The sequence below is a fragment of the Papio anubis genome, chromosome 6, assembly GCF_008728515.1.
Source record: "Papio anubis isolate 15944 chromosome 6, Panubis1.0, whole genome shotgun sequence".
Classification (NCBI taxonomy): Eukaryota; Metazoa; Chordata; class Mammalia; order Primates; family Cercopithecidae; genus Papio; species Papio anubis.
In genome coordinates, this window is record NC_044981.1 from 33147216 (window position 1) to 33159839 (window position 12624).

The following is a 12624-nucleotide window of genomic DNA, read 5'->3' on the forward strand; positions in this document are numbered from 1 at the left end:
GCACCTGGCTGATTTTTGTATTTTCAATAGAGATGGGGTTTTGCCATGTTGGCCAGGCTGGTCTTGAACTCCTGACCTTGGATGATCCACCTGCCTCAGCCTCCTAAAGTGCTGGAATTACAGGTGTGAGCCACTGTGACTGACCTAAATATATATATTTTTTACAGAACAATATGGATCAAAAGAAGTCCATACTTTATATTTGGGTGATAGGCCTTTTAAAGTTCTTTTTTTTTTTTTTTTTTTTTTTTTTGAGACGGAGTCTTGCTGTGTCTCCCAGGCTGGAGTGCAGTGGCGTGATCTCGGCTCACTGCAAGCTCCGCCTCCCGGGTTCACGCCATTCTCCCGCCTCAGCCTCCCAAGTAGCTGAGACTACAGGTGCCCGCCACCACACCCGGCTAGTTTTTTGTATTTTTAGTAGAGACGGGGTTTCACCATGTTAGCCAGGATAGTCTCGATCTCCTGACCTCGTGATCCACCCGCCTTGGCCTCCCAAAGTGCTGGGATTACAGGCTTGAGCCACCGCTCCCGGCCTTAAAGTTCTTTAATTATATCCCACCACACACACATTTTTAAATATACTATTTATTCTTTGTAGGAATTAGATAATCTTTTCTGAAGAATTTCCCTTGTTTTGTATTCTGGCTGATTGTATCATCAAGGTGTCATTGAAAATGTTTCTCATTTAATCTGGTAGATTTAAAGGCTTGCCCTGATTCATTTTGTTTGCTTTTGTTTTCTTGGTAAGAATACTTCCAAGGGGGTGAAAGGTCTCTCTCTGGCCTCTTTTCTTTTTTTTTTGTTTTTGAGATGGAGTTTTGCTCTTGTCGCCCAGGCTGGAGTGCAATGGCACGATCTCCGTTCATTGCAACCTCCGCCTCCCTGGTTCAAGCGATTCTCCTGCCTCAGCCTCCCAAGTAGCTGGGATTACAGGCATGTGCCACCATGCCTAGCTAATTTTTTGTATTTAGTAGAGATGGGGTTTCACCATGTTAGTCAGGCTGGTCTCAAATTCCTGACTTCAGGTGATCCACCTGCCTCGGCCTCCCAAAGTGCGGGGATCACAGGCGTGAGCCACTGAGCCTGGTCTCTGGCCGCTTTTCTAAAGGCATTAATCCCATTAATGAGGACTTTTCCTTCATGAGCTAAACACCTTCTGGAGGCCTCATCTCTAAAACTGTCACATTGGGCTATTAGATTTCAACATATGATGAATTCTGGGGAAACATAAGCATTCAGACCATAGCACTGAGTAACATTATAGTGTATGGGTATACCACAATTGGTTTATCCATTCACTAGTTGATGGTCATTTTATTTCCATTTTTTGGCTATTATGAATAATGCTGCCGTAAACATTTGTATACAAGTTTTTGTGTGGTCATGTGTGCTTTTCTTTCTCTTGGGTAAATACCTAGTTATGGTATTTAGGGGAAGATTTAACTTTTTCAGAAACTGTCAAACTTTTCCAGAGTGGCTTACCATTTTATATTCTTTTTACATTTTGCATTCTTTCCACCTTGGCCTCTCAAAGTGTTAGGATGATTACAGATGTGAGCTACTGCGACTGGCCTTATATCCTACATTTACTCTTTCTATATATTTTTTTGTATGTCGTACCTTTACAGTCATTATTCTTCCTGATGTTCATATCTCCCTGTCTTTGGCCAGTTAGAGCCTTTCCAGGTGAGCTCCTGTGTCCTTTTGACAAGACCCCAGTAATCTTTCTGCTTTTAGGTAGAATAAGATGTTTGAGGATTCAAGGCCAAGCCAGGTGGATCATTTGAGGTCAGGAGTGGTAGCACGTGCCTGTAGTACCAGCTACTTGGGAGGCTGAGGCAGGAGAATCACTTGAACCTGTGAGGCAGAGGTTGCAGTGAGCCGAGATTGCACCATTGCTCTCCAGCCTGGGCAAAAAGAGCGAAACTGTCTCAAAAAAAAAAAAAAAAAAAAGAAAGAAAGAAAATCAAAGAATCCAAGCCAGCACAATCAGCATAATTTAGAAAACACTTTATTGAAATATAATTCATATACCATAACATTCATCCGTGTGAAGTGTACAATTCAGTGGTTTTTACTGTATTCACTGGGATGTACAACCATGACCACAATCAATTTTAGAACATTTTCATCACCCAAGAGAAACCCCATACGTATTAGCAGTCACTCCTCATTCTTCCCTGCCTTAGCCCTAAGCAACCACTCATCTACTGTCTATGTCTATTCTGAACATTTATATAAATGAAATAATATACTATGTGGTCTTTTGTGGTTGACTTCTTTCACTTAGCATAATGTTTTCAAGGTTCAGGCATGTTGTAACCTTAAAAAGGAATAAAGTACTGTTATATGCTACAGCATGGCTGTTTTATGTAAATGTATAGTCATTTGTGTCTTACTACTTTAGCTTAACATTATGTTTGTGAGAGACATCCATTTTGTTACATATATTTGTAGTTCATTCTTCCTCATTACTGTATACCATTCCATTACCTGCATATGCCACAATCCGTTTTGTTGTAGACGTTTCTAGTTTCTGGTTCTTTTTTTTGTTTCTTGAGACAGAGTCTTGTTCTGTTGCCAAAGTTGGAGTACAATGGTGCGATCTCAGCTCATTGCAACCTCTGCCTTCCAGGTTCAAGCGATTCTCACACCTCGGCCTTCAGAGTAGTTGGGAGTACAGGCATGTGCCACCACCACCACACCCAGCTACTTTTTCTATTTTTCGAGACAGTCTCACTATGTCACCCAGGCTGGAGGGCAGTGGTACGATCTCGCCTCTCTGCAATGTCCGCTTCCCAGGTTCACGTGATTCTTCTGCTTCAGCCTCCCAAGTAGCTGGAACTATAGGTGCCTGCCACCACGCCTCGCTAGTTTTTTATTTATTTATTTATTTATTTTTTATTTTTATTAGAGACTGGGTTTCACTGTGTTGGCCAGGCTGGTCTTGAACTCCTGACCTCGTGATCTGCCTGCCTCGGCCTCCCAAAGTGCTGGGATTACAGGCGTGAGCCACCATGCCTGGCCTCTCCTGGCTAATTTTTGTATTTTTAGCAGAGACAGGGTTTTGCCATGTTAGCCAGGCTGGTCTCATCCTGGTCTCAGGTGATCCACTTGCCTCAGCCTCCCAAAATGCCGGGGTTACAGGCTTGTAGAACTCTTCTCTCTGATGAGTTTGGTGGTCAATCATGACTCCGTGTATTTGTCAAAACCCACAGAGCCATCCGGGTGCAGTAGCTCACACCTGTAATCCCGGCACTTTGGGAGGCTGAGGTGGGCAGATCACGAGGTCAGGAGTTCGAGACCAGTCTGGCCAACATGGTGAAACCCCATCTCTACTAAAAAAAAATACAAAAATTAGCTGCGCGTGGTGGCATGCACCTGTAATCTCAGCTACTCCGGAGTCTGAGGCAGGAGAATTGCTTGAACCTGGGAGGCAAAGGTTGTAGTGAGCCAAGATCACACCACTGCACCCCAGCCTGGGCGACAGAGCAAGACTTTCTCGGGGGGAAAAAAAAAACCCACAAAGCCATACACCACAAAGAATGAGTTTTCCTGCATATAAGTTAAAAATATGTAATAAAAGAGAATAGTGCTGCTGTGAACCTTCTTGTATGTATATCTTGTGAACATATATATACGTTTCTATTTTATATACCTAGCAGTAAAATTGCTGGGTTATGGTTCTGTTTTTGTAAATATTGCTATATAGTTATTCGTAGTGATTGCACCAGTTTTCCCTCTAGCATTACATAAAAGTTTTAGTTGCTCCATATCTGGTATTGTCTATCTTTTCATTTTAATCATCCTGGTGGGTGTGTAGTTGTATCACATTATGGTTTAATTTATATTTTTCCAATGATTGGTTTATTGGAATTTTGGATATTGTCTTTCATAAAGCACTTGTGTAAGTGTTTTGCTCATTTATCTTTGGGTTGTATTTTTCTTAATTTGTAGAAATTCTTTGTATATTCTGAAAACAAGTACTTGGTTAGATACATGTATTGCAGATATCTTCTACTCAGTACGGAATACTAAGATACTGATCACTCTTATTTTTTTTTTTTTTTATTTTTTATTTTTGAGACGGAGTTTTGCTCTTGTCACTCAGGCTAGAGTGCAATGGCACAATCTCAATTCACTGCAACCTCCACCTCCTGGGTTCAAGTGATTCTCCTGCCTCAGCCTCCTGAGTAGCTGGGATTACAGGTGCCTGCCACCACGTCTAGCTAATTTTTGTATTTTTAGTAGAGATGGGGTTTCACCATGTTGGCCAGGCTGGTCTCGAACTCCTGACCTCAGGTGATCCACCTGCCTCGGCCTCCCAAAGTGCTGGGATTACAGGCACGAACCACTGTGCCCGGCCCACTCTTAATTTTTTTAAATTATTGAACAGAAATTATTCTGATGTAGTCCAGTATATCTTTTTTTTCACTTTATGGTTAGCAATTTTTGTATCTTGTTTAAGGAATCTTTCTATCCTAAGGCAGGAAGAGAGTCTCCTATATTTTCTTCTAAAAGCTTTATTGTTTGGCTTTTCACATTTAAATCTCTAGTCCGTCTTGGAACTGATTTTTTTTTTTTGTTTGGTGAAGGTAGGCATCAATATTAATTTTTCTCTTTATGGATAGCTGCAAAATGACCATGCACCATTTATTGAAAAAACTATCTTTTTCACACTGCACTGTCACCTTTGTCATAAATCTAGTGACTCTCAGCATAGTTTTGATTTATGAGTGAGGTTGAGGATCATTTTCTTTCTTTTTTTTTTTTTTTTTTTGAGACAGAGCCTTGCTCTGTCACCAGGCTGGAGTGCAGTGGCGTGATCTCGGCTCATGCCTCCCGGGTTCAAGCAATTCTCCTGCCTCAGACTCCTGAGTACCTGGGACTACAGGTGTGCACCACCACATCTAGCTAATTTTCGTATTTTTAGTAGAGACGGGGTTTCACCATGTTGGCCAGGATGGTCTTGATCTCTTGACCTCGCGATCTGCCCACCTCTGCCTCCCAAAGTGCTGGTATTACGGTGTGAGCCCCTGCACCCGGCCTTTTTTTCTTTCTTTCTCTTTTTTTTTTTTTTTGAGACAGGATCTCACTCTGTCACTCGGGTTAGAGTGTGGTGTCACGATCACAGCTCATTGCAGCCTAGACCTCTTCAGGCTCAGGTGATCCTCCTGCCTCAGCCTCCCAAGGTGCTGGGACCAAAGGCATGTACCACCGTACCTGGCTAATTTTTTCTATTTTTTGTAGTGACCAGGTCTCACTATATTGCTGGGCCGAGCTCAAACTCCTAGGCTCAAGTGATATGCCCGCTTTAGCCTCCCAAAGTGTTAGGATTACAGGCATGAGCCACTGTGCCCAGCGTTTTTTCTTTTCTCCTTTTTCTTTTTTTTTTGTTTTACTGAGACAGAGTCTCACTCTGTCACCCTGGTTGGAGTGCAGTGGCGCAATCTTGGCTCACTGCAGCCTCAGTCTCCCGGGCTCAAGCGATTCTCCTATCTCAGCCTCTCAAGTAGCTGGGACTACAGGCATGCACCACCACACCTGGCTAATTTTTAAATGTTTTTGTAGAGAGTTTTTGTAGAGAGGGCATCTCCCTTTGTTGCCCAGGCTGGTCGCAAACTCCTGTGCTCAAATGATCCTCCACCTTGGCCTCCTAAAGTGCTGGGATTACAGGTGTGAGTCACTGTACACAGCCTCTTTATGTTTAATATATATTTGCATTTATTTCTTCTGTGACCTGTCCATACTTGGTCCCACTTCTGTCAGGCTCTTGCTCTTTTTTCTCTCTGTTTTTTGAAGTTCTTTATACATTAGGGATACTAGTTCTTGATGACATCAATTCCAAATATATATATATTTTTTCAGTTTGAATTTTCAGACCTCCTTTTATCTCTTGTAATGAGCAATGATTTCACCTACATGTCAAGAATTGCTGTTTTCTTCACATCTAGAGGGACTTTATGTCCTTCATTCCTCTCCTTTTGCCATTTCTGTCCTCTCACTGTGGAAGTATAGCTGTATTCTTTGGGAAGCACAATTGATCCTTGAATAGCACAAGTTTGAGCTGCATGGGCCCATGCATATGCAGATTTTTTCCAACCAAATGCAGATCAAAAATATTGCAGGGTGCCACCCACATGGATAGTCGACTTTTCATATATGCAGGTCCCTCAGGGCTGACTGTGGGATTTGAGCAGATTTTGGTACATGAGGTGGTATTGGGGGGGTCCTGGAACCAGTACTTTCACATACCAAGGGATGACTGTATTTGACAGGGTCAAGGTGGGACTGATTTTGAACCTCTTATTCACCTGGCTGTACTGCTTTTCTTTCCACTACCTTTGCAGAGTATGCTCCATCTTGAGACCAGGTCTTGCTGTCGTGTCTTTGAAGATTTTTGTAGAAACCCTATGTCTCTTTTCTGTAGTTATACTTCCCCTCACAGACATTATCTAAATATTAGATAGTTTGTGGTCTATAAAAAGATTTATCAATTTATTCTTTCTAACAGGAGGGAGATTGTTTCAAGGTCAACTCTTTCTCTTTTATTCCATTCTTTAAAAAAAATTTATCATTAAAGAAAGTACTGTCCTTGTACGGTGGCTCACGCTTGTAATCCCAGCACTTTGGGAGACCGAGGTGGGCAGATCACCAGGCCAAGAGATCGAGACTATCCTGGCCAACATGGTGAAACCCCGTCTCTACTAAAAATACAAAAATTAGCTGGGCTTGGTGGCACGTGGTTCCCAGCTACTCGGGAGGCTGAGGCAGGAGAATACCATGAACCTGGGAGGTGAAGATTGCAGTGAGTCGAGATCACGCCACTGCACTCTAACCTGGCGACAGAGTGAGACTCCATCTCAAAAAAAAAAAAAAAAAAAGTACTGCAGCCAAGCACAGTGGCTCATACCTGTGATCCCAGCTATTTCAGAGGCTGAGATGAGAGGATCACTTGAGGTCAGGAGGTCAAGGCTGCAGTGAACTGTGCTCATGCCACTGTTCTCCAGCTTGGGTAACAGAGCGAGACCTTATCTCAGAAAAATAAAAAAAGACTACTGTATTATCATTATAAAATAATTTAAACATCCCGCGTAAAGACTGTGCAGAAAGTCTCCCATGATTCTGATTGTTGGTCTGCCTCATTTGTTGTAGTGAATATGGCTTTGCCGAAAAGGTGGTGGAAGGGATGTTCATCATCGTCAATTCTATCACCATCAAGATTCACTCCAAGGCCTTCCACGCTTCTTTTGAATTGTGGCAGCTCCAGGGCTATAGTGTCAACCCCCACTGGCAGCAGAGTGACCTTCGCCTTACCCGCATCACTGACCCCCGCCGAGGAGAGGTGACAGCCCCGTCATTGTGAGGGGAGAGAATGGGGAGAGATTCAAAGTCGGACTAATTAAAGGATATTATTCCCACTTTGTGGATTTCCTCAAATGTTCCCCATTCCTGGGAGCCCAGAGGCCTTTCTGTCCAGTGTTACTGCTATATCCTTTCCTTAATTATGGATCTCCAATTCACTGCTTTTTCTTGGTGGGATCCCAACTGAGAGTGCTGGGAGTCTCTGCTTTGCCAGTTTTTTTTCCTTGGACTTCTTGCTTCTTGGTTAATTTCATTCACAGGATGAAGGATTTTACTTTCTCTCCTTCCAGGTTTTAACATTTAAGGAAATAACTTGGCAAACACTCCGAATTGAGGCAGATGCTACAGACAATGGTGATCAAGACCCAGTCACCACTCCATTGAGGCTTATTACAAACCAAGGCAGGATCCAAATAGCCCTCAAAAGAAGAGTAAGTGTGTTCTCTGGCCTCATGAAAACTTCCATCTCTTATACTATGAGACAGCCTGGATTTGGTATTCCCTTATTGTTTGGAATGTTACTGGCCCCTGGAATGGCAGTTGAAAGGGGAAGGCCTATAATTCAGTGTTGCCCAACATGCTCTAGTAATAGAATGTTTCTACCTTCCTGTTTTCTTAGTTTTGGAAACTGCAATTTTTACCCATATGTAGGGACACTGACATAGGCACCTGGCAGTTGACTATTGCTGCTTTTTTTTAAATGAAGGAAACTTTAGTAGTTTTGTAAGAAATTCTCTCTCCAAAGTGCTTGATACTTTCACATATTGGAGATTGAAAAGCCGCTTCTGAAACTGATTGGGCAACACTTTGAAAGTTGGAATGAACAAGGTAATAAACCCCATGTTGTCTGTGGCTTCCTCAGACCAAAGATTGCAATGTGATATCCTCCAAGCTGATGTTCCTGTTGGATGACCTGCTCTGGGTGCTAACTGACTCACAGCTCAAGGCTATGATGAAGTATGCAGAGTCACTGAGTGAAGCCATGGAGAAGTCAGCCCAGCAAAGAAAGAGCCTGGCCCCTGAACCTGTACAGGTTAGAGATAAAACAGACACCCTTGGTGTGCTAGGGACTCAGTAGGCCAGACCTAACTCATACTAATGTAGGTGGAATCTAGACTTTATTTGGGAAATTTGTCGTTTACTTCTGGGTATTCATAGGCTTTGCCTGCACCTCTGATTTTTTATTTATTCTGTTCACTGGGTACCTCCAGTGTATTAAGTATACAGTGCTGGCCACTGGAGAAGAAAAATGGAATACACCTCTTGTTCCTGTCCTTGGGGGTCTCACTGTCTTGAAAGATGGACCATAAATGAGTTATTATAGTATGGTGTGATAAATGCTGTAATAGAATAAACAATATGCCATGAGAGCACAAAGAAGAGGCATCTCACTACACAGGCTGAAAGAGAGCATTTAGGGAAGACATCCTAGAGGAAATGTTTTAGCATCAGTCCACTAAGACCTGGTGGGCGAGAGCCGGGAGGGCAATTCAGAACTATGAACTGTATTAACAGTTATTAGATTTTAATTATAATTAGGCTTTGGGAGTTTGGGTGATATAATTGAAACAGACCTAAGTGAGCTACTAGGCCAACAGTTATGAGAGGGAAGGAACATCTTGCTAAACTGTGGTTTTCCTCAGGCTGGACCAAAGCTTAAAGAAAGCCTACAAAGGATCTTTTCAGGGTCTGGACTTCCTGTTTCTCTCTCTGTCACATGTAGATCACCCCACCAGCTCCCAGTGCCCAGCAGTCCTGGGCCCAGGCATTTGGTGGCAGCCAGGGCAACAGCAACAGCAGCAGCAGCCGCCTCAGCCAGTACTTTGAGAAATTTGATGTGAAAGAGTCCTCCTACCATCTGCTCATCTCCCGCCTGGACCTGCACATTTGTGATGATAGCCAGTCCCGAGAGCCAGGTACCCCATGAGGCCTGAGCCTGGGCTGGGTGGTCCACGTTACTGTCTAGTTCTGGGCAGAGCCTGGGGATGAAGGCTCTTTTCAAAAGACACTGTGGAGTACTTTGGTTGGCTTCCCTTAATCACAGGCATTCCTTGGGCTTCAGCCTTCCTGTGGTAGCCCTGTTTGTTTGAGGGCTGTTCAGCCTTTAGGGTGCAGTAGAACCACATGTCATACTTAATAAAATACAGATGTTGGGCCTGTCCCCAAATACCTCTAAATTAGAGTCTTCCGTGGTAGAGTTCAAGCAGTGTAAACTTTTTTTCCCCCTCACCAAAGTTCCTTAGGCAATCCTAATGCTTATCAGAGGTTGAAAACGACTGGGGTGAGATTTTAGGTAAGTAAATTCAACTATAGGAAACCTCAGAATTTTTAGATGTGGGATCAGTTTAAATATTTATTGTGTGTAAATGTTCTCTTCCCAAGCAAGGTTATGCTGTAATCTCGACATACTTAGAACAACTGGCATTATGTATATGTTTACATTTATTCAGAATGAAAAAAACTAATTGACTCATTGCTTTCCTTTATGAGCCGTGGGGAAATCACTTAATCTTCTGCTTAACCTGTTTGAGTTTCCACATTCATGAAACTGAGTTAAATCATGTCTCACTCATTTACCTCAAAAGATGTTGTCAGCTGGGTGCGGTGGCTCAAGCCTGTAATCCCAGCACTTTGGGAAGCCGAGACGGGTGGATCACGAGGTCAGAAGATCGAGACCATCCTGGCTAACACGGTGAAACCCCGTCTCTACTAAAAAAATACAAAAAACTAGCCAGGCGTGGTGGCGGGCGCCTGTAGTCCCAGCTACTTGGGAGGCTGAGGCAGGAGAATGGTGTAAACCCGGGAGGCAGAGCTTGCAGTGAGCTGAGATCCGGCCACCGCACTCCAGCCTGGGCGAGAGAGCAAGACTCCGTCTCAAAAAAAAAAAAAAAAGTTGTTGTCAGGCTCAAATGAGCCAATATGCTGAATTTGGAGGACCTTGATTATAGGCTAATATTAAGTTTTATTACACTGCTGCTTGTTTCTTCAAAACTATCTCTGTGTTCCCTTTAAGCTCTCCTTTGCCATCAGCTCTTGGTTTTTGATGCTTACATATGGTATTAAATAGATTTTTCTCTTGCTGGCTTATCTTCTCTGAAGGCTTTGTTTACCTTATAATAAGATCAAGATTCACTGGCCAGGCACAGTGGCTCATGCCTGTAATCCCAATACTTTGGGAGGCTGAGGTGAGAGGATTGCTTGAGTTTAGTAGTTTGAGACCAGCCTGGGCAACATGGCAAAACCTTTCTCTACAAAAAATTTAAAAATTAGCCATAGATCAGCTGCAGTGGCTCACACCTGTAGTCCTAACACTTTGGGAGGCTGAGGTGGGAGGATCGCTTAAGCCCAGGAGTTTGAGACCAGCCTGGGCAATATAGTGAGACTCTATCTTTTAAAAAAGTAATTAGCCAGGTATGGTGGTGTGTCCCTATAGTTCTAGCTACTCAGGAGGCTAAGGTGGGAGAATTGCTTGAGCCCAGGAGCTCGAGGTTGCAGTGAGGCATGATTTGTGCCACTATACTCCAGCCTGGGTGACACAGTGAAATCCTGGTTCAAAAAAAAATCTTGACTCAGTTTCCTTGGGTGACCTGCCTATTCATTTCTTCTGGGGCATCAAGCAGCACTGCCTTTCCTGCTTGACTATTCCTTGGTCTTGAAGTTATTTCAACCCTCCTCTACTCTCATTCTGAAAGGAAAGAAAGGAGCAATGACAGTGCAAAGATTGTTTTTGCCACCACAGAAAATAATTTGCCACTCACTCATTTTGGAAGTTTGTTACTAAAACAAGTATTATTTTGTTTAGTTTTTTCTTCCAAGTGTTACCTAAAGGCTTTGGGTATTTTTTGCTTTGATTGTTTGTTTAGATTTTGTTTTTAATTGTTTCAGAAGTCCTAATTAAGAGTACACGATTGAGTTTCACCCTGTCACTTGATGAGGAATGTTTAGTACTGTTCTCTTCAAGTGCCAGAGTTCTGTAATCCATACAAAGATGTGAATGACTGTAGCTTTACCATTCATTTATTAAACTATATTGATCTTTTTGGTGGAATTTGAGGAAGTTTTAGATGAGACATTTTAAAATATGGGAATAATTCGCAGCCTGCCATACCCAGGTGTGGTGTGGGGCAGAGATCAGGGAGAGTTCTTGTAACTCTGTCTGGGATTTGGGGAGAGAGGGGAAGGGATAACTAGGTAATATAGGAAGGGCTTCAAGACTTTCTGGAGTTGTTCTGTCCAGTACAGTAGCCACTAACTGCATGTGACTACTGGGCACTTGAAATGTGGCTGATTCAAATTGAGATGTTCTGTAAAGGTAAAATAAACATTGGATTTCAAAGATATGTGTGAGGTCCATGACTATGCCAAATGTCATGCCCAGGGTTAGGTTCCAGCCCATGCTGAGGTTGAGGGGAGTGGGTGGATGGGCAGATAGCTGAAAGAACACTTGGTCGGGGGGCAATGCGGATCGGGGGGTAGGCAGGTGAAACGTACTTTTATTTAGCGGCTAGCTCTCTCATCAACAGCTCTCTCACACTGTCCCAGCTGCTTGTTCCGGGTGCTCCCATACATAGAGCTGCGTGGGTGGCTCTCCCTTGCCTTCAGGGTGAGCAGCTTAACTCTTTCCCTCTGGGCACAACCCAGTTCCTGGCTCTCCCCTGCCTGTCTGCCAGACAGCCAGTCTCCCTTACAGGGGTCAGTAGCTTCACTCTCTCTGGGCGCCAGCGCCTGCACAAGAGCCGTGCCATGCTGTGCTGTGCCAAACTGAGCCCCAAGAGCTTAGCATCAGCAGGGCAGTTATGCCTTTTACAGACAATAGTGGTACAGGGCCAAGGGATGGCCCTCCTATGTTATGGCTACATGGCTGTGATAACAGGTGGAGTTATACGGTGCTCTAAACTTGCTGAGTCATGCAGGCCTGGACATCTGCCTAGGCATATTCCTTGACCAAAGCACATCCGTGTACTTTACAATATGGTACCAAAAAAAGAGTGTAAACCACCTCAATAATTATTTTCATGTTGATTCTATGTTGAAATAACATTTGGGTATATTGGTTTAAATACATATTACTGGCCAGGCTTGGTGGCTCACACCTATAATCCCAGCACTTTGGGAGGCCGAGGGCGGTGGATCACCTGAGGTCAGGAGTTCGAGACCAGCCTGGCCAACATGGTGAAACCCCGTCTCCACTTAAAAAACAAACAAACAAAAAAACAAAAATTAGCTGGGCATGGTGGCAGGCACCTGTAATCCCACCTA

The 12624-nt window shown here is 43.5% G+C and overlaps 1 protein-coding gene across 1 annotated transcript in view; it reads left to right on the top strand.

Annotated features, from left to right (window-relative positions):
* The window catches only part of UHRF1BP1 (UHRF1 binding protein 1), an 81016-nt gene that overhangs the window by 32559 nt on the left and 35833 nt on the right, over positions 1–12624 (top strand). Inside the window, exons 5-8 of the mRNA XM_031667055.1 lie at positions 7156–7345; positions 7656–7796; positions 8228–8398; positions 9089–9281. Of these exons, the coding sequence (XP_031522915.1) occupies positions 7156–7345; positions 7656–7796; positions 8228–8398; positions 9089–9281 (695 nt within the window). The remainder of the gene's footprint in view (positions 1–7155; positions 7346–7655; positions 7797–8227; positions 8399–9088; positions 9282–12624) is intronic.